The sequence below is a fragment of the Symphalangus syndactylus genome, chromosome X (genome assembly GCF_028878055.3).
Source record: "Symphalangus syndactylus isolate Jambi chromosome X, NHGRI_mSymSyn1-v2.1_pri, whole genome shotgun sequence".
NCBI classification, from domain to species: domain Eukaryota; kingdom Metazoa; phylum Chordata; class Mammalia; order Primates; family Hylobatidae; genus Symphalangus; species Symphalangus syndactylus.
The window spans coordinates 53,825,197-53,852,666 of record NC_072447.2 but is presented as its reverse complement, the minus strand read 5'-3'; the positions used below and the strand labels follow the sequence as shown (position 1 = coordinate 53,852,666).

General features: G+C 47.4%; 1 protein-coding gene across 22 annotated transcripts in view; it reads left to right on the top strand.

Moving 5' to 3' along the window:
* Positions 1 to 22,119, top strand: part of BCOR (BCL6 corepressor) — a 126,158-nt gene extending 104,039 nt beyond the window's left edge. For 7 of the 22 annotated variants that reach the window (XM_063634509.1, XM_063634507.1, XM_063634508.1 and 4 more), the window contains exons 5-15: positions 247 to 300; positions 778 to 964; positions 7,362 to 7,625; positions 8,109 to 8,351; positions 8,887 to 9,212; positions 9,565 to 9,819; positions 14,631 to 14,797; positions 16,442 to 16,587; positions 17,631 to 17,708; positions 17,922 to 18,078; positions 19,552 to 20,700. In XM_063634509.1, the coding sequence (XP_063490579.1) occupies positions 247 to 300; positions 778 to 964; positions 7,362 to 7,625; positions 8,109 to 8,351; positions 8,887 to 9,212; positions 9,565 to 9,819; positions 14,631 to 14,797; positions 16,442 to 16,587; positions 17,631 to 17,708; positions 17,922 to 18,078; positions 19,552 to 19,843 (2,169 nt within the window). In that variant the 3' untranslated portion in view covers positions 19,844 to 20,700. Of the gene's footprint in view, positions 1 to 246; positions 301 to 777; positions 965 to 7,361; positions 7,626 to 8,006; positions 8,352 to 8,886; positions 9,213 to 9,564; positions 9,820 to 14,630; positions 14,798 to 16,441; positions 16,588 to 17,630; positions 17,709 to 17,921; positions 18,079 to 19,551; positions 20,701 to 21,951 lie in introns of those variants that run through there. The other 15 variants (XM_063634512.1, XM_063634511.1, XM_063634510.1 and 12 more) reach the window with 7 other exon arrangements.
* Positions 22,120 to 27,470: the final 5,351 nt, after the last annotated feature.

Here is a 27,470-nt window from a genome sequence, read left to right as displayed (position 1 = left end):
AAATTTTTCACCAAAAAGAAAGGATAAAAAAGGAAAAAGATTGCTTAAAGGGATAGAGTATGTATTTAACTTGCTAGTGAATTATGATAGATGTTGTATAGGAATTTCCTTAAGATATTTTACTTTTAATTAAAAGATGAATAAAGCCAAATTGTTTTGCAATGTTAAGAAAAAAATTGGTTTATGCTTATAAAAATGGATGAAGTTATCTAAATGATCCATTGAGTGCCCATTTTAATTACATAGATGGAAGGATTACAAGAGGACAGTATTTTATGTCTACCCGCTGCTTACTGTGAGGTCAGTTCTTCAAATTTTTATTACTAGAATCTTACATAAACCTTTTGAGTTAAATTTCATTTCCAAATATACAAAGGGAAGTTTGTGGGCCATGGTCGTCTTTATTCATTGTGTATTTTGTTTCTTTTCTGTTGTGTTTTTGTTTTGTTTTCTTTGCGTTGTGTTTTCGTTTTGTTTTATTTACCTTCGAAAGAGAATGTCTGTCTGTATGCAATAGTGTATGTGTGGATATACATACACACCGCATATATATCTATATACACATGACTTTATGAATAAAGAATGTGTGACTACTTATATATAGATACTCTTAAGTTTTATCTGTTAAACTTTAAAATATCTGAGTTACATCTCATAAACTGTGGTTGGTTTTGGGCACTTTTCTTTGAAAATACTTTCCTTTAAGATAAGGCAAATGAAATAGCTTTTATGGTAAGGTGTTGTTTTTTTTTTTTTCCATCTCCGTTCTCTTTCTAGCGTGCAATGATGCGCTTCTCAGAGTTGGAGATGAAAGAAAGAGAAGGTGGCCACCCAGCAACCAAAGACTCCGAGATGTGCAAATTCAGCCCAGCCGACTGGGAAAGGTTGAAAGGAAATCAGGACAAAAAGCCAAAGTCGGTCGCCCTGGAGGAGGCCATTGCAGAACAGAATGAAAGTGAGAGATGTAAGTAAACCTGAGCACTTTGCTTGTGTTGGCCTCAGGTCCGGTTGTCATCTGCTTGGAGGCTTGGAGAAATGGGCTGCTTTTGCCATGCGTGGAATGAAGGGCTGATTGTCCTTACGAATGGTGGCAACCAGGAATGAGGCATCTGTGAAAGATAGTTTCCTGGGACACATCTTTTTTTCCAAAGAAGCACTGGTTCCAGAGTTGATAACAGTCTAATATAATGCAATGTAGCAGAGGTATGGCAGTAGGAAATTTGGTGCAGGGACAGGTTGTATTTTGTAGCAGTGGAATGAACTTCCCAGCCATCTCCTGCCCCACCCCTGTGGTGACAGCCTGATGTGGAATGAAGAGTCCTTATATTCTCCCTCCAAAGGCATAGATGTTGTTGAAGTAGGATGAACATGGTGAAGTCACCATAAAGATGAGCGTTATGATTTACCGTGGGGGGTGGGGGAGAATTGGCCACAGAATCCCAAGGCAGCCTGGCATGCATGAGGGGGCTCTTCCCACTGGACAGAGGGCAGCTTGCATTTTGAAGGGGAAGTGATGTGAAGAGAAAGCTAGTATTTTCCTCAGTACACTCCCTTTGGTCCTTATAGCAGGTCCCCCACCCCACCAACAGGGTTGACTTTGGGATTTGCCCACGAGTCTTCTAGGGTGCTAAGATGTGTTGGCAGCAAGTGGAGAAGGTCTTCCTCTTTATTTCTTAAATGTGCAAGCTTGAAGCTTTAGGTCTGCTTGCAACATGAGAAACCTCATTGGGCGAAGGGGAATTAGGGTGTCTGGGTGAACTAACTGGAGGAGTGGGTGCAAAGTCCTCCTGAGACAGGACACTTGGAAGTGTTGGGTATGTTTGAGAGCTCCCCACCATGGGCCGTCGGAGGTTTGACATTCACAACGCAGTTCACTGGTGCCTGACAGAGTTTGCGAAGAATGTGTGATCAGGAAGAGTGTACTTCTTGCTACTTGGAGCACACACCCCTCCCTCCACTTCCAGCTCATCCCTGGGAGCAGACTAAGGCCACCTGCCAGGATCCTGGGTAAGCTAAACCAGGACTGATTTGTTGTAAGTCATTGCTGAAGAAAGTAGTTTCTGTTGCTAGTAAGTGGTGGCCTTACTCAGGCGGCAGGGACTCAGTGTACCTGAAGTTGCTCACTCTTCCTCAAAGAGTGGCTACGGGGCAGCGGGAGGTCCAAGCCACTCTTGGGTGAAGTGGCAAAGAAAGCCTTCCTCCTCCCTGATGATTGCTGCCAACTCGCAGCCCCCATTCTGAGTTGCCTCAACACCAGCTCTTGGGAAGGTTGTCAGAGGGACCTGGGAGAAGTGAGCAAGGCCGAGTTGATGGGGGAAGGTGCTTCTAAAAGAGGGAGCGCCATACATAAGAATCCCTCTTTGTTCTGAGTAGATGGCTGGGGGCCTGGAGGAAGGGACAGGAACTTAGCCAGCTTCCAGCCTTCTTGCCCTTGCTCTGGTTTTTGAGTAACATGGCCAGACCCTCCATTCACATCTGAGTAGCTTAGTGTCGCCAATGGGGAGCAGGGCCCGAGCCCCACATGATGTAGAAAGGCCTCCCTTTCCCATTCTGTAAGTCCCTCCCAGCTTCATACCAACAGGCTATGTTCTTGGAGCACCCAGGACAGGGCCCCGCAAGCCATAAGTCACCACGTAGTGCTCCTCAGGTAATAAGCCATGGCAGGGAGAGCAGAAGAAGGGTTGGGGGAAAGTGAAGGCTCCTTTTTAATACTAGGGCCAAGGAAGAGCTGGGGCACCATTGGTTTGTGGTTGATCAAGAGGAGGAACCTAGAGGAAACATTGTCCTTGCTGCTGCCACTGCCATCTCATCCAGGGGACAGCATGTGCTGGATCCGTTTGGCTTCAAATTCCCTGAGCCATCTCGGCCATCATGTCTCTTCATGGGTGTCACTGTGGCCCAGAGCCAAGCTGTGAGCATATGGAAACTGGGGTGGGGATTTGGGGCAGGCAGGGGTCACAAAGACGGTAGAGGATGCCTCCCCAAAGCCTCTCCCCTCCACTCCTACAGCACCAGTAGCTTCTGAGATGGCAGGTGCTGCCTGTGCGGCCTCAGCTGCCTGCGTGTGGGTGCATCTTGTTGGGAGGGTTTGTTTAAAAATAAAAAACTGAATTAACTGGACAACACCATGGTTAGGATTTTCATTGACTCTTAGTGATAGTATGGGTCGCTGAGTTTTTCATTTAGAAATTGAACAAATGAGTTAGGAGTGTCCCCAAACTCCTAAGGAATGATCAGTGGCATTTTGAAGACGGGGTAGGGAACACAGAGGTGTTGGGCCCTTCCTTTTTGTTTTTTTGTTTTGTTTTTAGTTTTATTATTTTTATTGATTGATTTACTTTTGTTGATACATATTAGATGTGCATATTAGCCCTTCCTTCTTGAATTTGGGTGTATGTATCCCTTGGCAGCCACTTGGCTTGTGTGGACCTAGAACTCACTCAGTGGCAATGCCTGAGCGGGAGCTGGAGAAAGTGTTGAGTGAAAGTGAAAGGGTTTCATGGGACTTCTTGGCTCAGGAAACTTCTCTTCCAGGACAGCAGCCCCTATGTACTTTGTAAACTACTTGGAGTTTGGGCAGACAGATGACTACCAGTGCCTCTGCTGGAGAGGGTAGAAGTTATAACATGGTTGGCCTCTGCTGGAGGTGATGTTGCCTGCAGAGGGAGCAGATGTCATGGGCAGTCCTCAAAAATCTCAGTCCTCTGCCATCCTGTTTAGGGCTTACTGGGCATGGTTATAACAGTGGTGAAGTTGCTTTGTTGCCACGGTGACTTGTAAATGTTGCCATGGCGATGCTTCTATGAGGTATTGCAATGGCATAGCCATGGTAAATTATGGGATGTATGTGCTGTGCCTTATAAGACCATGATGCAAGGAGCAAGTGGTAGACGGTGTAGGACTCAGCCATGTTCACATCTGCCTAGATCTCATGACCAAAGGCACATGGCATTCCACTCATAGAAGGGCTGTAAGTAGCTGCAATGGAAGAGGACCCTGATGGTTAGGACCCCTATCTATCCTTCCATCTCTGTCTATCCACCCATCTCCTTTGCCCTCAAGAGTAATTTCTGTGGGTACTGGTAAGAATAGCCCCATTTGAGGGAGGTCCAAGTGAAGTGTACAGGAAAGTGACCTGGAGCCTCTCCTTCATAGCTGTTTGCCATACGTATCTTCGGCAGTCAAGGTGGGTGTTCTTTGGGATTATTACTGGCCCATGGAGGGAAACCCTAGCATAAGGTTTGGGGGCCGTCACTGAGGGGAATTGGGATGTTTGCCTTGAGAGGCTCAGGGGTTGAAGGAAGGACAATAGGCCTCATTTGCGGATAGATCTCGTTTGCGGAAAGATCCTCTTGAGAGCGGACAAGAAGCAGCTACACTGCGTGTGGGCAGGCACGATTGCAGTGAACCCCAGATGCAGCAGTGGAGGGCTCCCGATAATAGTTCTGGACTATTCAGGAGGCAGAAGGGGGCCCTGTCCGGCTGAATGGGGAATGGTGGGGACTTGGAGGAAGCATGTGTGTTTCACACCCCTTGTCCTAGCCTGCTGGTCTCCCCATGAATGGGGAGCAGAAGGTGGTGTGTTCAGGGGAGCCCTCCCCACCCCTACTGGGCAGCTTTTCCTAGATGGGAAGCCCCAGAGAAGACAGATGGCAAGACCTCCCCATGTCTAATGGGGGTGCTCCCTAGCAGAGAGACCAGGTCCCCAGTCAGTCACTGCCTGTTGATGCCAGTCTGTGAAATAAGTGATTACAATTCTTCTAGAGGGTTTTCTGTGGACAAAATATACTGGCAGTTTGGGCATAAGGCCAGGTAGGTGAGATATAAACTCATTTCACTATTAGGAAGTTTGCAGTGAAGGTCAAAACTCCAATGGAAAACTTTCTCCCTGAGAAAGATGCCTTAGACTTGGTTGAGATTGTTACAAATACAAGTGGCTGTGTGAGACCTGGAGTTCAAATGGAAGCTGTGGAAGTCAAATCCAAAGCACTAGGGTTGAGAGATTCTTAATCTGATGGAGGTTTGATGGGGGGTATCTCTGGGAAGGGTGCCAAGACAGGGCAGTTCGTTCTGGGTGGGGCCCCACACTGGGTAAGCTGCTGCCTCATTTTGACCCAGGAAGGCATGGTGACGTTACCTAGTCACCTCTGCTTTCAAACCACTTGGCTCAAACCGTCCCTCCTACCTAAAGGGAGGGGAAATGAGTACACTTTAAAAGTATAAAAGTAACCTAGCATGTGGCGCTTCGTAACGCAGTCTTTACATTTTTACATTGCACCCCCAGCCCCTCCCACAGGGCTTTCAGGGGCGGCTGATTGGCCCCAGAAAGTCAAATGGTATATAACTAGGACAGTCAGTTCACATCTTAAACTTTCATAAATATCAGGGCTAAAAATCAAGCTGGTCTGGGATCATAGCGTCCTTTTGTAAGTAATTTCTCCAGCCTTACCCTCTGCCCTGCTGCACCGTGTTTATGAAGCCCGCCGGAGGAGGTGGCTTCCGGCAATGGTCCCACTTTACAACTCAAGGGGGCCAAACTGTAAAGTGGCGCTGTTACTGCCAGAGTGGTTAAGAGACAGAGCAGCTCGAGTCGCAGCCCACCCTCTTTGCATCCCCAGGCCAAGCTGAGCACAGTGGTCATCACTTCTGCATAGTGTAAGGTTTGGGCAGCTTGTGTGTTTTCTCCTGTTGCTGCTGTGACAGAACACCACCTTGGCCATGTTTTTGGGTGCCCATCCGTTGCTGGTTGTACCTACAGAGACCTGGGGTGGTATTCCGTGGTGGGGGCTTGGGTGCCGAATCCCAGGCCCAGCCATCCCTGTCCATACAGTGCACTATCGTGAGTGAGGATGAGGAGGAACGGTTGGGGAGATTCTGCCATTCCTTTGCAAGAATAGATGCAGCCCCATCTGTTCCCCCTTAGAACACCCTTGAAGAGAAGGTGAATGGGTCCTTGCACCATTGAGAGCACAGGCTAGCCAACACCCCTGTAAAGCTCACCCCCACAGCTGACTGCTGTGAACTGCTGGGAATGCCCCCGAGAGAAGCCGGTGAGCGGTGCTGGTCAGGAGTGGGAGTAATATTTGAAGTGGGTTGGGGAGAGGAAGAATGAGATCAGCGGATGAGGCGTGTGCTTATTTCATCTAGAAATTGACTTGTGTGCCTCAGCTCAGAGTTACCAAGACACCAGACTCATAACCCTGGTGATGAGAGGGATCATTTCAGCGGGCCAAGGGCTGACACCTTAACCTCGCAGTGGTCATTAAGTAGTTATCGTTTATATTCATTGTGTGTTAGAAAAATTGTGACCAGCAAAGCAGTTAATGAGCTATTTCTTGGGCTAGAGCAAAAATAGGAAGTGATGTTGGGCTGAGGTGATTTCAAGGAAAAGCCCCAAGGCCCGTGATAGGCCGAGCACAGGGTTCCTGGAACGAGCGGTTTTGCAAGCACTGGCCTGGCATGGGAAAGACACACCAACAATGAGGGGATGTCTGTCGATGCTTGCCTGTGACAGAGGGTGTGAAGAGGAGTGTGTCAGCTGGGGTGGCCAGCATCCCCAAGGGGGTCCCTCTGTGTTGGACAGGAAATGGGAACAACCCAACCCATTGGTTTCTCATCTGTGCATCCAGCAAATCGAGTTTTTTGAAGTTTTTTCTGAACTCGTGTATGTGTTAGAAAGGAAACCTTGCCTTTGGCTTTGCCAGGCCCCTCTTCCCAGCAGCCTGGGTCTGCCTGGGTTCCCTGCCTCCCTCTGGCCTGGACTGTAGGCCCAGAGCCCCCCAGGAGTGAGGGTCACTTCTGCCCATCAAGGACCTAGGCTTTCTTTCAACACTCTTGTCTCCTGTCCATCTTCATCTCCCCGGTTGGCCTAGGTGAATATTGGTGTTATCCCTTTGATAGATGACATTTTGGGGATATTTGGTCACTTTATCCCATCAGCCTGCCATTTATTTCAAAATAATGACCTCAGTAAATGTTTCCATAAAGATTTTTAGGTCAGCCCCAGCTTGGTTGCATCTTCTGCTGAAAGGAGTATAGTGCTTTAAAAAACGTAGCATCGATGCCCCATCTTTCTTGGTTCCCTCTTGCCCCCAACCATAAGAAGGGAGAAGGAGAAAGTCAGGAGTGTGACATGCACCTCACTCTGCTTTATTTGCCACTCGTTTTCAATGTACCCTTCCTCTGGAAAGTTCTGTTTCTGAGGGTTTTGTGCTAAGCATGTGTGAGGACCCCAGTCTCCAAAGAAGCAGCTGTCAATAGCAGATTACCTTGGGCATGGTGGTCCCACGCGCTCCCCAAATCCTGCCTTCTCATGGCAATCTTCGGGCTTCATTAATGCTCTTTTGTCTCCCCTCCCCCAGGCGAGTATAGTGTTGGAAACAAGCACCACGATCCCTTTGAAGCCCCAGAGGACAAAGATCTTCCTGTGGAGAAGTACTTTGTGGAGAGGCAGCCCGTGAGCGAGCCCCCAGCAGACCAGGTGGCCTCAGACATGCTGCACAGCCCCACCCTCCGGGTGGACAGGAAACGCAAAGTCTCAGGTGACAGCAGCCACACTGAGACCACTGCGGAGGAGGTGCCAGAGGACCCTCTGCTGAAAGCCAAACGCCGACGAGTCTCTAAAGGTGAGCCCTGTCTGCTTCGCCCGCCTGCCGGGGGGTGGGCCTGTGCATGCGGCCACAGTGGATGGACAGGAGATGTGGATGTGCGGTGCGCTGCCCCCGTAGACAGAGTCGGTGAGGGGAAGCTGTGGGGGCGCAGCAGTGGAGCGGACCTCTCCATTCCCACACTGCCTCGCGAGATTCCCACCCTGGAGCCCCCGGGGGGAGCCGCCCACACCTCCCCTCCCCCGAAGTCAGAACCCAGATGGCCAAAGACGATTAGGCCCCCTCCCAAAAGCAGAGACCAGTGACCACACCCCCCCCCCCACCCCATTAGTGATGCGTAAGACAGTTTGTTCCCCCCCAGGGGGCTTTTTGATTAATTTGTAGTTATTTCTCCATTAGATGACTGGCCTGAGAGGGAAATGACAAACAGTTCCTCTAACCACTTAGAAGACCCACATTATAGTGAGCTGACCAACCTGAAGGTGTGCATTGAATTAACAGGGCTCCATCCTAAAAAACAACGCCACTTGCTGCACCTTAGAGAACGGTGGGAGCAGCAGGTGTCGGCAGCAGACGGCAAACCTGGCCGGCAAAGCAGGAAGGAAGTGACCCAGGCCACTCAGCCTGAGGCCATTCCTCAGGGGACTAACATCACTGAAGAGAAACCTGGCAGGAAAAGGGCAGAGGCCAAAGGCAACAGAAGCTGGTCAGAAGAGTCTCTCAAACCCAGTGACAATGAACAAGGTATGCGGGGGCCACCTCTTGAGTGTTCACCCCGCTCCTGGAGGGTGGGTCATCCACTCTCTGTAGGAAAGGGCTTTTGAGGAGATCTTAGAAGGCCATAGCAATTGACTTCAAGGAAGATGTGGCAGGCAGGGAGTTCTCTCTTGATGTGCTTGCCCGTGGTTGCACAGGAAGGAAGTCTGAGCACCCTCATTCTAGCCTCAGGCTGTCTCCAGTGTCTGGGTCCTGAGCACCCAGACCCAGTGGGTAGGGGGCAGGAAAGCAGGAAGAGCCAGCTTCTGTCCTCTCTTCCTGGTCCTTTGAAGCAACTTGCCGCTTGGCATTTTGTGGGTTAACTTAGGTGCCGTTTGAATGTGGTATAATTAAAATATTAATGCTTTGAAACCATAATTGGTGTATCTTTAAAAACTGAAGCCGCTCCAGTAATCAGTGTTAACAATGGGCTTTTCTTCCTGCACTGGCTACAACTGTGTAACGCCCGCTTCTTCTCCCATCTCCCACCCGCCCGCCACCCCGTCACCCCCTCCGTATTTAGGCTTGCCTATGTTCTCCGGCTCTCCGCCCATGAAGAGTCTTTCATCCACCAGTGCAGGCGGCAAAAAGCAGGCTCAGCCAAGCTGCGCACCAGCCTCCAGGCCGCCTGCCAAACAGCAGAAAATTAAAGAAAACCAGAAGACAGATGTGCTGTGTGCAGACGAAGAAGAGGATTGCCAGGCTGCCTCCCTGCTGCAGAAATGCACTGACAACAGCGAGAAGCCATCCGGGAAGAGACTGTGCAAAACCAAACACTTGATCCCTCAGGAGTCCAGGCGGGGATTGCCACTGACAGGGGAATACTACGTGGAGAATGCCGATGGCAAGGTACCTCTTGACCCCGGCTTCCCTCTAGGGCCGGTGCGAGCACATCCCCGCCTGCCTGCTTCCCAGCTTGTGGGGACAAAGCTTTCCTTTTCCTGGACTCCTCCCCCATACCACACGTCACTCCCCTGTCCTAGAGGAGCATGTCTTCTGGGTGGCAGCGAAGTTTCAAACTAGTGAGAATGAAACCCCTTCCCCCAAACCCTCCTTTGACAGGCACCCCCCACCCCCCAAGAAAGATAAGGAATAAAGTGCCTCTCTCCACGCAGGTTTGTCACGTGGGGAGGAGGAGGGGAAGCAGCAGCTGTTAGAAGGACACGGGCTTAACCGTGTGCGCTGCTTGGTTTTATGATAGGTGACTGTCCGGAGATTCAGAAAGCGGCCGGAGCCCAGTTCAGACTATGATCTGTCACCAGCCAAGCAGGAGCCGAAGCCCTTCGACCGCTTGCAGCAACTGCTACCGGCCTCCCAGTCCACACAGCTGCCATGCTCAAGTTCCCCTCAGGAGACCACCCAGTCTCGCCCTATGCCGCCAGAAGCACGGAGACTTATTGTCAATAAGAACGCTGGCGAGACCCTTCTGCAGCGGGCGGCCAGGCTTGGCTATGAGGTGTGTCCCTGTGGGCGCTCCCTGGGGCTGCGGGCTGGGGGGCGGGCCCCGCGGGCTGTGGTGGGCGAGGGGAGGGACATGGAGAGCAGAGCTCAGCCCCCTCCACATAAGGGGGCTGGGCCGGTGCTCCAACAGGATGTTTGTGTTAGCCCCACTCTCACTGCTGTCTCTTTGGTGGCTTGTTCAATCGAGGTGTGGAAAGAAAGGCCTCTCTGATGTTCGGTTCGTGTTCAGGCAGGTAGGCTGCTTCGGCATCCTGCAGTCTCGCTAACTTATCTCTGATATAAAATCTGACACAACCCAGGGCTTGGCGACTGGGGGAATTTTAATGAGCCCTTTTGGATTCTGATTAGCAAGGGGGAGAGAAGTTACTAGCTCTTTCTGGGGCTGCTTGTACTGTTTCGGGTGGAAGGGTGGCCGTGTAGGGGGAGTAGGCAGGAAGTAGCTGTGTAGGTCACAGAGGGAGGGGGGTGGGGCAGACCTAAGGTCTCTTTCTGAGAGAGGGGGTACAGTAGCCTCAGGTCTGAGGGCTCTGGAGGGAGGGACTGAGACTTTTCCCTCAACTCACTGCTTCTCCCCAGCCCCCCTGCTCATCCTGCTCCCAGCATGGGCCATGACAATAATAGCTTACATTGACGGAGCCCCTATCATTTCACCCTTTCATCATCTTTGTGCGGTAGTAACTAATATTATTCCCGCTTTCAGATGAGGAAACTGAGTCCCAGAGGCGTTAAATGATTTGAACAGATAATAATCCAGCAGCCTGGCTCCAAAGCCCAGTCTCCCCCCATCCCCCCAAACTCGGCTCCTCTCCAGGACTGGCTCCCGTTGGAATCATGCTTTTCACAGTTAAAAACCTACGTCTGCCCCTGTGCATCTCCCCACCACACACTTGTCAGTTGAGATTGTGATGTAATAGCCCACAGGGCAAAGACATTTTTTTAATGCTGGCATCAGCTCTCTAGGAGTCGTGGTGAAAATAAAATGCGGTTCAGCAGGCTGAGTGTGAAGTGTGGAGAAGCACCCGGGCGACAGGATCCATGCCGGCCCATGCTCAGCTGTGGGCTCCCGGAATTCAGCCAGAGCCCAGGCTCGTGCACCTTAACCATGCTGCAGTCTGCTGTGCCTTGAGCCTTTCCTGATGGGGTGACCCAGCTGCCAGTCTCCCTTTGACCCAGAGCCCACCCTGGGGCATGATTGTGTGGGTGGGAACTGGGATGCTGGCTCACACCTGTGGGATGGTCCTTTGAAGCACTAGCTGGGTATTTTTGGTTGTATGTGACTTTGTCTATTCGTACCAGCTTGTTTCTTATCGATATCTCTGGATTATCTTTGAGGGAACTCTCTAGAAGGATTTGGAAATTAGCTCAGTTACTTGCAGATTAAACCCAAGTGGCAGCCAGTTGGTTTCGCATAAGCTGAGAGCAGCAGCACCTATGAGGACAGGGTAGATGCAGCGTGCCAGGCAGGGCCACTCGTTCCTACGCATGATTGGGAAAATGGACTTGTGCTTCCAGCAAACACCAGAGGTTAGGGAGGGCTCCAGGGCAGCAAACTCGCTGGCCGCGGTGGGGTAGGGCTCCTGGCCTGGTCTTTGATCTTGGCTTCATTTCTGCCAGTCTCACCTTTCTGAGCCCAGAGCTTCAAGAGACCCCTTGTGGGTGTGCTCTAAGGAACAGTTTCCATTTTGGTGGTTTTCCTAGAGCAGGTGGGTCTGAGGCCTGGACTAAGGAACACTGATCCATGCTTTCTTAGGCTACCAGGCCTTTGGTGCAAGAAGCCTTGAGAATGTTTATGGAAGGACAACTTTTCTCCTTCAAATGTAAATGTCATTATAGAACTTTCCCAGGTCATCAGTTTTGATGCTGAATGTTTTAATTACTAGATGAAAGCTTTCAACTTTGAATCCAACTGTCTGGGATTTCTTTAGTCAGAAATTAAAATGTTAGGATGATAGTCCATTCAGATGTGGCAGTGTAAACCCTTTAAAATAAAAGAACAATTTGCTTAACAGGATAAGGTACGGTATGAATGCACAGCTTTGGGAGGGGTTTCCCAAAACCCCTCTTGATCATTGTCTTCTGCTTAGCTAAAAAGATACCACATGCAATAAAAAGGCTGCTCAAGCTTTGTTTTCTGTTAATCTGGTTCTTGAGGTTTAGAAACACCCTCTGTCTTCAGATCTGTAATAGACCACCTGAAAGGCCAGTTACAGTTGAATCTTTCCCTGTCTGTTCTTAAGCTAAGATGCCAATGTGGAACCGCATGCGTGTGCATTTAGTAGTGATGGTTAAATTTTCTATGAATCGAATAAATCATGTTTTTAAAAAAGTTAATGAGGCATTTAATTAATTAACAATGTCGGGTTTATGGCCTTTATGGTTACATTTTGCGGTTAATGGCATTCAGCTTATAGCTGCTTAACAGAGAATTGTCCAACAAAAACAGTTTGATTTTGTTTGGGAATGGGCGGGCTGCCCTTCAAACACTCCCATTTCCAGCGTGGAGAATAAACCAAGTAATGTAATGGGTAGACAGACTTGTCTGGCTTCTTCATTCTCTCTGTTGGTGACAGCAGTTGCCACCCATTTAAGATCCCATCACCCTCCCATATAGGAGAGTGTCATTAGCCTGCTTGACCCCAACAGAAAAGGTGCAAGGGATGCTGGTCATGGCTGGATTGCAGCCCTCTAGCCAGAGCCCTTGATTGGGCCTTTGGAAACTTCCCAGCAGACCCATTGCCAAAAGACCTGAGTTACAGGTCTGATACTTTGTGTTAATTGAATTTGGAGCTTAACCTCTCTGGCCTCAATTTCCTTGGGTGTTGAATGAGAATCGTACCATTTTTCCTTCCTGAGATCTCACAGGTCACTGTGGGATATGACATACACATTTGGGAACATCAGAAGTGTTATGGTGGCCAATGGCAAAACGTCTGACCTGGTTGTTGGGTTACTGTTGCCTTGCCTGCCATCCTCCAGGATAACAGAGACTTACCCTTCAGCCTCGACGTCTTTCATTTCTAGGTTCCCTCAAATCAGCCCTAGTAGTGATGAAGGTTTCCAGGTGAAGGCCATAATTGTCAGAGCAAATAAACCCTGGGTTGATAGGACACCAGGCTGGCCGCCGAGATCCGGGTAGATTGATCTGTGCACAGCAGTCGGTGGCGCTTAGAGCTGATCCCTGAGTCACGTGACAGGGCCTCTCCCTGGCTGGGTACACAACTCATTAGCTTGCAGCCGTCCACTCGAGTCTGGCTAGTGAGGGCCTGCTAAAAGAGCAGCAGCTTCATGCGGTATCCTGGATACCAGTGCTCGGGGCAGGTGGCCTGGGAGCTCAGAGGATTGTGGGCTTTCTGGCAGGTGAGGGCCTGAAGGAAGAGACGCATCTGTGGGCATGCCTTCTCTCTTCCTCCCCTTGATTTGGAAGGGAGCTGCCGCAGTGGCCTGAAGCAACAGGGTATGGGTGGCCAGGGTTACCAGCGTGCAGCCTTAGGTTCACAGGGGGAGCATCTAGAACATTCTAGTTAGTGTTCAAGTGAGTGATCACCTTTGACTGATGTGTCCTAGAAAGGGCATAAAAGAATTTTCAGAACTCAACTCACGTTTATGGGTGGCTCAAATGCTGCCTATTTTAGGTTACAGATGAGTTATTTAAGAGTTGTCACAAAGGAGAGCCTGCTGTGACCCATCAAGCTCCCCCCTTGCCAAGTGGAACGTGTGTTGGGCTACCCCACATATTCTGGCTTTCCCCCCAGTCTTCAGAACCTGACAGCTCTCTGCTGGCCATGACTGCTAGGAAAACAGTGTAACCTGTTGTCTGGTGGCAGATACTGTTCCATGTGTTTGAAAACTTTCTTAATCAAGGTAATAAAACATGGACTAAATTACCGCTCTGCTTACTGGGAGCAGTTCATTTTAATGTTTTAACACGCCAAAGAAGTGAGATTAATAACAGTGATTCTCATGCAAACTGTTGATGCGGAACACGTTCTGCAAAGGAGGAAGGGAAGGATCGTCTTACTTAGTTCTTGAAATGCGTAGGTTGTGGTATGTGGTGTATTAGATTCCTGTCATTCACTTAAGTAAATATGAAAATACATTGATTCAACCCCAAGTGGGGCAGAGAGTGAAGCAAAAAGAGGGTGGGGTTATTGGAAGCGTTGATGTCATTTGTTGATGAGTATGATACCAACAGAGGCACTGCCGCCCAGGCTCCAACTCCAGGTCTTTCTAAGGGGCGTGAGGACCAGCCTAAACTCCTGGGCATCCTCCTCTCTGTGAGGTTGAGAAACATTCTCCAGCTCATTTAATTGTTCATTATGCCTTGATTGGCCTTGCTTTTATCTAAACTTGTGTTGTCATCCACTACTACCTATTGGATGAATCGATTGAGTGAGGATGTCCTTGTACTTATTCATGCGTTGTTTGAAACATTAGCAGCCAAATCCCTCTGTACTCACTGTGCCAGGCACTAAGCTAAGGGCCTGTGTGGGTCTCTAATTACAGTTTCTTAGCAGCCCCTGGTAGGCGCTGTTACTCTCTTCCAGAGGTAGGAAAGGAAGCTTTGGAGAATTAGGAGCATAACTCGCCCAGGGCCAGGCAGCTGGGCAGCAGACCCCTAAAAGATGCTGTCCCTGTCATCAGGCGCCTCGCACATGTGTTTGCCCCTCACCAAGACATCCACAGCCTGCCCGAGAGGCAGTGGGTTCTCAGGCCTGAAGGTGTATATCTTTGAAAGCTACAGAGAGGTCCACCTTACAAGGTCATTGTGCAGTGATCTAATGGCATTCCTCCCTCCCCTCCCCACAGGAAGTGGTCCTGTACTGCTTAGAGAACAAGATTTGTGACGTAAATCATCGGGACAACGCAGGTTACTGCGCCCTGCATGAAGCTTGTGCTAGGGGCTGGCTCAACATTGTGCGACACCTCCTTGAATATGGCGCTGATGTGAACTGTAGTGCCCAGGATGGAACCAGGTCAGTGATGTGTCTTGTTCTCAGCCTGGCTCTGCTGAGACCAAGCTTCCCTATCTGTGCAGTGGCGGTTCTCAGGGTATACGGGAAACTCCAGGAGGAAAGACAGAGGGTGACTGCAAGCACACTGACCACTGGGTCCTCTGGAATTGAATCCAGCAGACCTTTCTGGCAAATGTAGATATAAAGCTCCCAATTTTGGTCAGTCCTATAATGTTCCTGTGAACCAAAGCTTCTGAAAATGTTGAGGCCTGCATGAATAATTGGGGGTGTTGCCTTTTAAGACCCTGGACTCTTCATCACCGTCTATGAAGTCACTGTATTTAAAATATATTTGAGCTGAAAGTCCCAGGAGTACACACAGAGGGCCAGCTGCCCCTCCGCTGGTTCAGCAGGACCTGCCATTGCTACCCACATCCCCAGCCGTGGCCCTCACCCTGTCCTTGACCCTGGTTTATTGGTCAGAGACCCAGGTCTGAGTCAGCCTGAACATCTTCCTGGTTGTGTGAGTGGGATGCTGCCATGAGGCTGGGCACTGGGGGTTTCCTGACAGTGACAGAAATAGCCAAACGGAAATGTATTTGGTCTTTCACACTTTGCAAATAGCATTCCCTCAGATTGGGCAGAGACCCATCTTCTCCCCACCAACCCCAACCCCCAGCTCCATGGACACAGGTAGGAGGCCTCTGTACCCTGCTGAGAACACACCCCACCAGGCCTGTTTCCTCTCCCCACTGTTCCCTTGGCTTCTGGGCCAGAGGTTAATCACCGATTTGTGTGAGGTCCTAGGATCAGGCTTTCAGGAGAGTCTCTGCTAATCTCTTTGCATCTAGTTTCTTTTAAAAACAGAGGTGGCTTTTTTTTTTTTTGTTTTTAAATGTGTGACAATTGCTTGTTGTATTGGCTTCCATGATGATGGGACCTCTTTTATCCCCTGTAAGTTACCTTCACATGGTCCATGACTACTTAAATTTGTTGAAAATGTTTTCATTTTGTGCTTGACTTCCTTCTTAGGCCTTGGATTAAGATAGGGTTTGCAGCTGGGCAGTGGCTCTCTTGCCTGTAATCCCAGCACTTTCAAAGGCCAAGGCAGGAGGATCACTTGAGCCTAGGAGTTCAAGACCAGCCTGGAAAACATAGTAAGACCCCGTCCCTACAAAAAATAAAAAATTAGCCAGGCATGGTGGCACGCGCCTATAGTCCCAGCTACTGAGGAGGCTGAGGCAGAAGGATCACTTGAGCCCAGGAGATTGAGGCTGCAGTGAGCCATGATCCGCCCCACTGCACTCCAGCCTGGGCAGTGGAGTGAGACCCTGTCCACCCTCACCCCCCACCCCTGCAAAAAAAGGATAGATTTGGGTTTGAAATTTAGGCCTGAAATAGTCTCTTCATCTGTCCTGTAAAGGGTTAATCATCAAAATAACGGTGATTCATTGCTTGACCTTGAGCCAGTCACTATAGCTCAGTTTCCCTATCTGTGCAGTGGCGGTGACTGTGCACACCTCCTGGATGAAATACTGTGCTTAGGAGGCTCAGTACACAAGGTACACATGCGCCCAGCTTTGCCTGTTGCTGTTTAAGGAGACAGCTGCTTTATAAGCAAGTGTGGCTTGCGTGAGCATAATTCTATTGCGCCTCTCTTCCTAGGCCTCTGCACGATGCTGTTGAGAACGATCACTTGGAAATTGTCCGACTACTTCTCTCTTATGGTGCTGACCCCACCTTGGCTACGTACTCAGGTAGAACCATCATGAAAATGACCCACAGTGAACTTATGGAAAAGTTCTTAACAGGTATGACAAAGTTCTAGAAATGGTCTTATTCAAAAATTAGATGGTAACTCGATACAGTAGATGATTGGAATTTGACTAGGCAGAAATCACAAAGGCTGAAACTGTAAAGCTTTTAGGAGAGCAGCCGAATGTTTGAACTTTTGTGTGGTTTGACTTTATTCTAGTGAAGCTAAGTCATCTATTCACCCTAATGTTTTAAAAGATTTCCTAAAGTTAGTCTCATTTTCCACACATGCATTCTTAACTTAGGTATGGCTCATAGGTTTACATCTTGAGTCTGGGAAAAATGACTCAAACCTTCCATACATGAAATTATTTGGACAGGTTTATGGTGTTAGGTCATCAGATAACCCATTACTTAAGCCCCGGGCATTACAAAATGCCTAAAGCAGAAGCACAAGGTTTTCATGAGTGTCAGGCACCTGCAGTTAAATTCCTTATCAGGCACTTCCTGCCAAAGAATGCCACTAACTCACTGGTGACTTGCCCTTGTTTACCTTAAATTATACTCACTTGTTGGAAGAAGCAGCTTAGTTAGGCTATCAAAGAAGAGATATATGAGTAGGCTGGACATGGTTGGCTCACGCCTGTAATCCCAGCACTTTGGGAGGCCAAGGCAGGTGGATCACCTGAGGTCAGGAGCAAGACCAACCTGGCCAACATGGTAAAGCCCTGTCTCTACTAAAAATACAAAAATTAGCTGGGCATGGTGGTGGGCGCCTCTAGTCCCAGCTTGGGAGGCTGAGGCAGGAGAATCCCTTGAACCCGGGAGGTGGAAGGGTGGAGGCTGCAGTGAGCCGAGATCATGCCACTGCACTCCAGCCTGGGCAACAGAGCAAGACTCTGTCAAAAAAAAAAAAAAAAAAAAAAAAAAAGAGAGATACGTAAGTGTAATGCTACTTTATTTTGCTGAGAAAGAGGAAGACAGGAAATGACCTTCCAGCCTGTCATGAATTTATAGGAAAAAATGCCACGTGGCTCTGCCATCATCTTGTTCTCAGCAGTAGGTTTTACCTTGTTTTTTTATTTTTCTCTCCCTCCAGATTATTTAAATGACCTACAGGGTCGCAGTGATGATGACGCCAGTGGCACTTGGGACTTCTATGGCAGCTCTGTTTGTGGTAAGCTGCATTGTTTGCTCTAGTTCCGTAGGAGGTGAACAAGTTCAAGTCCATTTCTGTCTGGTATGGGTGAGGGAAAGCCGGTGGTGGGCACTGGAAGCAGGACTCACTTGGGAAAGAATCTTGTTATTTAAACTCCTTGTTGTTGTTGACAACTGTGGACATCTTGCTGTAGTTTATTGATTCCTTCCTCTCTTATTTGCTCTCCATTAGAACCAGATGATGAAAGTGGCTATGATGTTTTAGCCAACCCTCCAGGACCAGAAGACCAGGATGATGATGACGATGCCTATAGCGATGTGTTTGAATTTGAATTTTCAGAGACCCCCCTCTTACCGTGTTATAACATCCAAGTATCTGTGGCTCAGGGGTGAGCATGGCTGTCATGTGGTTGAAAACTAGCTGAGCTGCTCTTGAGGTGACAGGAGTTAGAAATGCCCTCTGAGCAGATGGGTGGGTGGGTGAGTGACCTCCTTAACTGTCCATGAACCTCACACAATGCAGTAGATATTTTCCAGAAAGGGTACACATCAGCTTCCTTATACCCAGTGTGGTGGGGGGTGGGGCACAGCATGGTATAAGCCTGCCCTCATCACTAACACCAAGGCTTAAGTCACTCCCCAGAGAAGTGGGTGACTGGAACTTTATGGAAGGGTCAGCGTCTTGGATACTTAAATCCTTAAACACTTTGAGAAGGTGTCCTCCCTAGGACTCCCTGCAACAGACCACTGTAGGATGTTTTGAGATGTACTGGACTACACTGATAAACCACCTTGTGTAAGGTTAGGACAATCATTGTACATGACACTTAGGATATTGGTGTGTCATCAGATTTAGTTAATCCCCTCTGCCCCCTGTGGTTGATCCCCTATTCGCCAGTGACCAATCATTTTGGGTGTACTTGTCAAGAGACTGCTCTGCTGTGTGTTGACAGAGCTGCTTGATGAGTAACATCCTCCTCAGCCCTGAAGCTATAAGTGTGTATGCCATTACAAACAGTGATGGAAATCATAAAGTATGGTAGGTTGTATGCAAGGAATGTAACACCTTCCTTCTCAAAAGTGTCACTCTCAAAAGAATGGAAGGATGTGGGTGGACATGCCTGAATGGAGAGACAGCCTTGTGTGTTTATAATGCTGTTAGTGAGGGTCTGAGGAGAGAAGAGATCAAAGAAATGGGGATACACACTTACTCTCCCAGTGACTGTTGATAGCAGGGCACTTGGATAGGCTTGACCCGAGTTGTCACAGCTGAATGAGCAGGACTTTACCACCAGAAAGGGGAGAAATGGGGCTTATTCAGATGGTCCTCCCTAGATGGACAGATGAGTCCAGAGTTCCTACTGCTAGAAGTAGTTACTCTGCCTCACCTTAGAAAGGAATGGCGATGGCCGCGCACGGTGGCTCACGTCTGTAATCCCAGCACTTTGGGAGGCCAAGGCAGGCGGATCACGAGGTCAGGAGATTGAGACCATCCTGGTTAACACGGTGAAACCTCATCTCTACTAAAAATTCTAAAAAGCAGCTGGGCATGGTGGCGGGTCCCTGTAGTCCCAGCTACTCGGTAGGCTGAGGTGAGAGAATGGTGTGAACCTGGGAGGCGGAGCTTGCAGTGAGCTGAGATCGCGCCACTGCACTCCAGCCTGGGCGACAGAGCAAGACTCTGTCTCAAAAAAAAAGAAAGTAAAGAATGGCTATCAGAGAGTAGGTATGGTGAGAAATGAGGGGTGGGAGCAGAATGAAAGGACATAGCTAGAGGCTGGTCCAGTTGGGTTGGTAGTTAATAGTTGGAAGCACTTTTCATTTTACTGGGAACTCAAAACGTTTTCCTTTCTGTTTTATAGGCCACGAAACTGGCTACTGCTTTCGGACGTCCTTAAGAAATTGAAAATGTCCTCCCGCATATTTCGCTGCAATTTTCCAAACGTGGAAATTGTCACCATTGCAGAGGCAGAATTTTATCGGCAGGTTTCTGCAAGTCTCTTGTTCTCTTGCTCCAAAGACCTGGAAGCCTTCAACCCTGAAAGTAAGGAGCTGTTAGATCTGGTAGAATTCACGAACGAAATTCAGACTCTGCTGGGCTCCTCTGTAGAGTGGCTCCACCCCAGTGATACGGTCTCAGACAACTACTGGTGAGCAAGCTGGACCCACCGTGTACAGTGTGTTATAGTGTTAATCCTTGTGCATATGTGTCATAATACGACTATTTCTGTAAAGAAAGGACACTATTACATATGAAAATATCTCTTCTTTATATAAGAGAAATTACTCCAGTCAGAAGGACTTAGAGACATGTTTTTTTCCTTTTAAACTTTTAAGTCAGTTTTTATGAAGTTGTTATAATGTTTCTTTACTTTTCAATGCACACATGCTTTGGGATATGTTTGTTTTTACTTGGAACATTTGTTTCTTTTCTTTTTTAAGGAGAAAAAAAATGAGTAAAAGGAACTCCACACTTTGACTTAATTTCATACAAAGCTCTGATGACAGACCATGACTGTATAGTGGTCAGAACTGTGTGGTTGGTTTGAGGGAGCGAATTTGGGGAAGGCACTTGGTGATATAACTTTGTTTTGTTTACAGAGTACCTGCTCGGGCCAGGTAAATGCTATTGGATGTAATCCAGTAGTGTGTAATATAAATTCAAACCATATCCACACAAAACAACTAATTGTATGAAACTTTTATATCCTAATTTAAAAGCTGTGAAATTAGTTTTCACGCATCAAACCGGATTGTTTATATGTTTAAACATTTTATGCTCTTATTTAAAGAAGACTTTGAGCTATTTTTTTCTGTACCCTGTAAAATATTGAAAACTAACATAATATGTTGAGGTTGCTCGGAAATGTACATAAAACTAAAATTTTCTGAATCGTGTGTTTATGTTTGAAATCTGTGTTTTAACTTTGTAAGTAAATTCTCTGCCTTTGTATTTATATTTTACAAAAATTTTCTTAAAAGGCAATAAAACTGTTGAGGAAAGGAGAAAATTGAAGTACCTTGTGTCCTATGTATTCCTAAAGCATTATTGTTGTCCCTGATTCTTCTTAAATGGTGCTTGTGATGTATTCCCTTTAGAGCAATTTGTAGTCTCTAGAAACCAAAGCAGACTGGAGGATTTTGGAGGAGTTATACTCAGAATATAATTTGGAGTCCTATTCTGAAAGCCCAATTCTTGGACATATTTCCTGTCTCTTAGAACCTTCTCTTTCCTGTCTCCTTTGATGCTTATGGAGGCTTTTGCATTGCCTTTGGCCTTGACCTATTTCAGTCTCACGTCATGGCCAACTCTCTAGGAGTGTTTTTTCTGAAGCTAGGCATTTGTTATATCACTTCTGCAGCCCTTCTGTTGCATGGCCTGAGAGTCAAGGCCTGTAGAGCCAGCCTTTCCTCTGTTCTTGACTTTTCCCAGCAGTATCTGCGTTGGGCACTATCAGTTGGCCCTTGATTTCCATCTCACTTGCTTTTGTGCCTGTCCTTCACTATAGAGGCTAGAAAGCTGAAAACTACTTGACTCCCTTGCAGCTAGCTTTCTGAGTGCATATTCGGTTTGGAAGGCAGCATGAGGTAGGGGCACCTTCCTACTATAGTAGCTGCGGATAAGAAAATTTGAAGAGAATGGCAGCCAGCTGGAATGACTGACCAGCATTCCAGTGTCTGGTTTTCAGCTTGGTGGGTGATGAGATAACAGTAGTGGTTGTGGCAGTGGCAGCTTTCTAATTTTTGGATGACAGCCTCAGCAGATTGTTCCTGAACCTTGTGGATCCAGAGTTGTCCCTGACCCCTGTTCCCCCAGCCCTTCCAAAGACCTTATTCATCTGGGTCCTTGTGTCAAATCCATTTGTGCACCGAATGCCCTCAGTGCTTTCTGATCCTGCATGGAACACTAGGACCGCGAAAGCAGAGGAAAGAGGCTGTGGGGACACTGTATTTGTCAGGCCAGCAAACACTGTGGAAGAAAAAAAAAGGAAAAGTGAGGCATTGTTGGGAATGAAGAAATTCCACGTGAGAAATGCAAGAGCCCTTTTTTGGGGGAAGGTTGGCTACAAATGAAGTTTGGAGTGTATCCTGAAGACAAAAGGCAGCCTACCATCTTATTTACTAATTTTTCTGATAATAGAAAATGTATACCTTATTTAAAAAACCCAATCATGTCAGAAATAGACACGTTTCCTATTATCCCCTCCCCTCCCGCACCCATGTTAACCACTATTAACAGTTTGCTTGTTTTTGTTTTATAGGAAGTCCCCTCAAAAAGCCGGGGGGAGTGTTGAAATGAAAAAAACAGATAACAAGACCAGTAAAACAGACCTGTAGAAATAATTTAAGCAAAAGAGGACTGGTGAACCTGAACTACCATCAAAGCTACGAGAGATCCTACACACCCAGATAATAAAAACTTAAGGGCATCCGGCTCTTTGTATTGGGGTTGGAGGCAAAGGGAGAGCCCAAGGCCAACTGAGGTTTCTATCTTGGATGAAGGTCATTCTGTTAATTATGCTAGGAAAACAGGTGAGAGCCACAAGGTTAGGGTGTGCAGAAGAAGCAGCTTGGTGCAGGAGACACTTAAGGCTGTGGTTCATGCAGTTGGAGGAGCTAGTAGTCAGAACAGTTAGCGCAAGAACTGTCAGGGTGGTTGGAAACATGGACGTAGAACTGACTGGGGGTATAGATGAGATCCCCATGGCTGAGAAAGGTTTGGATGTAGAGCAATGCCTCACCCCTGCTCAGGAACTCCCCATAGGTAATAGAGCTCACTGTGAACATAGAGCGGGCCACAGGTATGGACCAGATCACACTCCACGGGGAGAGGGACGCGTCACCAGAAGGTAGGGGAGCTTATTGTGTGTTGAGAGGAACTCAGTATGGGTGTTCAAGTGCCCACCACAGGTTTGGAGCAATCATGATCTAAGATCACCTTGGGCGTTGAAGAGCTCTCCACAGGCGAAGATGTTAACACAGGTGTAAGTGAGATCCCACTGCAGGTAGAGAGCCCGTTCCAGTAGAACTCCTCCTGGGGGAAGGGAGCTCACTGTGGGTGTAGAAGACACCACAGGCATAGATGAGATCGTATTAGCCATATGGAAACACCATGGGTTTAGAAGAGCTCACCAGAGGTACAGAGCAGAGCTTTATAGGCCCTCACTTGGGTGTCCAGGAACCCACCATCAGCATAGAAGAGTTTCCATGAAGGTCAACATGAGTGCAGTGGAGCTCACCACGGGTAGACAGCAGAAGTGGTTCATTCCAATTCTGAAGGTGTCCCTTAGGATCAGGACATGCTTTCCTTTGCCCTGTCCTCCCTCTTCCTGGCTAGAATGTGGCTGCTCTAGCTATAGCTGTCACAACGACCTTGGACCATGAAGTATCAAAGTCGAGCACTGCTAGGCAAGTTTGAAGGAGCATGGGTCTTTGAGAAGCTCCTGGAACCAAGCCACCATACCAGCCCTGCCCTACCTGCCATTTACGTTAATTGTTGTAATAGCAAAACACCCAAATCTCCATCAGTTAGGCACTGGTCGAGTTAACAATGGTACACCCCCACAGTGGAATACTATGCAACTGTAAAAAGAATTGAGGAATAGTTCCCTAACTTTAGAGTGGTCTTCCAATTATCATTATTTTATTTTATTATTTATTATTTTTTTTTTTGAGACAGTCTTGCTCTGTTGCCCAGACTTGGAGTGCAGTGGTACGACCTCTGCTCACTGCAACCTCTGCCTCCTGGGTTCAAGCAATTCTCCTGCCTCAGCCTCCCAAGTAGCTGGAATTATAGGTGCTCACCACCATGCCCAGCTAATTTTTATGTTTTTAGTAGAGACAGGATTTCACCATGTTGGCCAGGCTAGTCTTGAACTCCTGGCCTCAGGTGATCCACCAGGCCTCAGCCTCCCAAAGTACCAGGATTACAGGCATGAGCCACCACACCTGGCCTATTTATTTTTTTGAGGCAGGATGTCATCCTGCTCTGTTGCCCAAGCTGGAGTGCAGTGGTACAATCATGGCTCACCACCACCTCAACTCCCCAGGCTCAAGCAATCCTCCTGCCTCACCCTCCTGAATAGCTGGGACTACACACAAGCACCACCATTCTTGGGTAATTATTTTGTTTTTTGGAGAGATGGCAGACTTGCTATGTTGGCCAGGCTGGTCTCCTGAGCTGAAAGGATCCACCCACGTTGGCCTCCCAAAGTGCTGGATTACAGGCATGAGCCACCACACCTAGCCAATTGACTGATTATTAATCATTAATTGAAAAACAAGGTGAAGGAAGGTGCACAGTTTGACTTAAAGTATATATGCATATCTTCTTTGTTTAAAAAATGAAATAATAAAGGCTTTAAAAAATAGCTTTGGGAAGAGAAAAGAACAGGCATGAGGGAAACAAATGGAAGTTCTACTTGAGTATTCTCAGAGTATAGATTTGACTTTGGAATTGACATAATTATAAACCAAATGTAATGCCTAGAAATCAAAAAGCAAAATGCAATTAATAAACCTATATATCTAGTTGGTACCACATAGAAAAACTGTTTTCAAGTGACGTTAAAACAGAATACAGGCCGGGCGCGGTGGCTCATGCCTGTAATCCCAGCACTTTAGGAGGCCGAGGTGGGCAGATCACCTGAGGTCAGGAGTTCAAGACCAGCCTGACCAACATGGAGAAACCCCATCTCTACTAAAAATACAAAATTAGCCAGGCGTGGTGGCACATGCCTGTAATCCCAGCTACTAGGGAGGCTGAGGCAGGAGAATCGCTTGAACCTGGGAGGTGGAGGTTACAGTGAGCTGAGGTCGCGCCATTGCACTACAGCCTGGGCAATGAGTGAAACTCCGTCTCAAAAAAAAAAAAAAAAAACAGAATACGTTGTTTCATCTCTTGTGGATTTACCCTAAGGACAGAAAACTGAAAACTTTTTTTTTTTTTTTTTTTTTGAGATGGAGTCTCACTCTGTCTCCCAGGCTGGAGTGCAACGGCACGATCTCAGCTCACTGCAACCTCCACCTCCCAGGTTCAAGTGATTCTCCTGCCTCCTCAGTAGCTGGGATTACAGGTACGTGCCACCATGCCTGGCTAATTTTTGTGTTTTTAGTAGAGACGGGGTTTCACCATGTTGGTCAGACTAGTCTTGAACTCCTGACCTCAGGTGATCCACCCACCTCGGCCTCCTAAAGTGCTAGGATTACAGGAGTGAGCCACCACACCTGGCCTGAAAACATTTTTATAGTTGTTTTCAGTAATCTTATCTTTGGTAGTGTCAGTATTGTTATTCTGAGTCTGTCCTGTTTGTGTTGTGAGATAAAACAAAAGGAAATGTTAGTATTGAGAACTGGGACTTCAACATGAGAAAAAGGAGATGAAAATATAGAATTGGCAAGGTTAGATAAATTATCCAGCCCTGAACATGAATTATAAGTATCACTATGAACTCATAATGTATTAATATTTTATCTTAGGAAAGTTTGTTTCCTAGCTCTGTCCTCTCAAAAAGCCTGGAAACAATGACTGATAGAAATGAGCACCACTAGCTCCCAGCCTATGGTTTCTAAATACCTTTCCTCATTAAAAACAACTGAGCTTTATTTGAGAAATGGTTGATTCCAGTTTGGGGCAGGGAAGAATTGGAAGGGAGTATAGATATATACAAGAAGCCAGTGGGGTTGTGTCAAAAAAATTAAGCCTTCCAAAGTGCTGGGATTATAGGCCATGAGCCTCAGTGCCCGGCCAAAAGTAAGTTTTATAATATATGTTGTTTAACTCCATATATCGGAAGTATTACCATTTTGACATGCAATCAATACAGAAATCATTAACGAGACACTTTTGTTTTTTATACCAAGACTTTAGAAACTCCAATGTATATTTTACATTTGCAGCACTTTTCAACTTGAACTGGCCACATTACCAAGTGCTCAGTAGCCACATGTGGCTACTGGCTACCACACTGGACAACGTAGGTCTAAGTCTACTTACCAGTTTACAAGAAATACAAGGGGCAGAGAAACACGTTAGGACACTATGGGTATGCATTCAGCAAAAGCCGAACTGTGAGACTCTAAAGACACATGGGGCTGGGCGTGGTGGCTCAGGCCTGTAATCCCAGCACTGGGAGGCTGAGGTGGGTGGATCACCTGAGGTCAGGAGTTCAAGACCAGCCTGATCAACATAGTGAAACCCCGTCTCTATTAAAAATACAAAAAAAAAAAATTAGCCAGGCATGGTGGTGGGCGCTTGTAATCTCAGCTACTTGGGAGGCTGAGGCAGGAGAATTGCTTGAACCGGGTAGGTTACAGTGAGCCGAGATCACACCATTGCACTCCAGCCTGGGCAACAAGAGTGAAACCCCATCTCAAAAAAAAAAAAAAGACACATGGCTCAGTTTATTTAACAAATAAGTTGCAAGGGGAAAAAAACAGAGGAGGAAACCTCTGGACTAAAAGAGACTTAAGAGAAATACCAGCAAATGTAAAGCATGGATCTGTGAGTCTGATTTGAACAAACTTTAAAAAGAAAAAAAATTGCAAAATTTGTAAAAACCAGGGAAATAGGAATGCTGAACATATATATATATATATATAATTTTAAAATGTGGTGTTGCTCTGTCACGCAGACTGGAGTGCAGTTGTGCAATCACAGCTCACTGCAGCCTCTACTGCCTGGTTTCCAGCAATTCCCCCACCTAAGCCTCCCAAGTAGCTGGGACCACAGGCGTGCACCACCACAACCTACTAATTTTTTTTATTATTTGTAGAGATAGGGTCTCTTTGTGTTGGCCAGGCTCATCCTGAACTCCTGGGCTCAAGCAATCCTCCTGCCTTGGCCTGGGATTACAGGCATGAGCCACTAAGCCTGGCCCAGAACTTTTTTTTTTTTAATTCCAAATCTTTTGGCAATGTGTGCTGAAATCTTTATGTGTGATATGATATCTGGGATTTGCATCAAAATCATCTTGGTAGGAGGAGAAGATGGAGATGTAGATGAAACAAGCCCCATGAGTAGGTTATTATTTTTATTTATTTATTTATTTGTTTATTTATTTATTTATTTATTTGAGATGGAGTCTCACTCTGTCACCCAGGCTGGAGTGCAGTGGCGTGATCTTGGCTCACTGCAAGCTCCGCCTCCTGGGTTCACGCCATTCTCCTGCCTCAGCCTCCCAAGTAGCTGGGACTACAGGTGCCCGCCACCACACTTGGCTAATTTTTTGTATTTTTAGTAGAGACAGGGTTTCACCGTGTTAGCCAGGATGGTCTCGATCTCCTGACCTTGTGATCCGCCTGCCTTGGCCTCCCAAAGTGATAGGATTACAGACGTGAGCCACCGCGCCTGGCCGGGCCATCAGTAGGTAATTTTTGAAGCAGGAAATGGGTACATGGAGGTCTCTGAATTGTGCACTTCTATTTTTGTGTGTGTTTGAAATTTTCTACAATAAATTATTTTTTGAAAGAGAGCATCTCAGCCTGGGCAACCTGGGGAGACCCCATCTCTATAAAAACTTTAAAGGTTGGCCGGGCAGGGTGGCTCGCACCTGTAATCCCAGCACTTTGGGAGGCTGTGGCTGACGGATCACTTGAGGTCAGGAGTTCGAGACCAGCCTGCCCAACATTGTGAAACCCCATCTCTACTAAAAATACAAAAATTGGCTGGGCGTGGTGGCGGGTGCCTGTAATCCCAGCTATTCAGGAGGCTGAGGTGGGAGAATCACTTGAACCCAGGAGGCGAAGGTTGCAATGAGCTGAGATCATGCCATTGCACTCC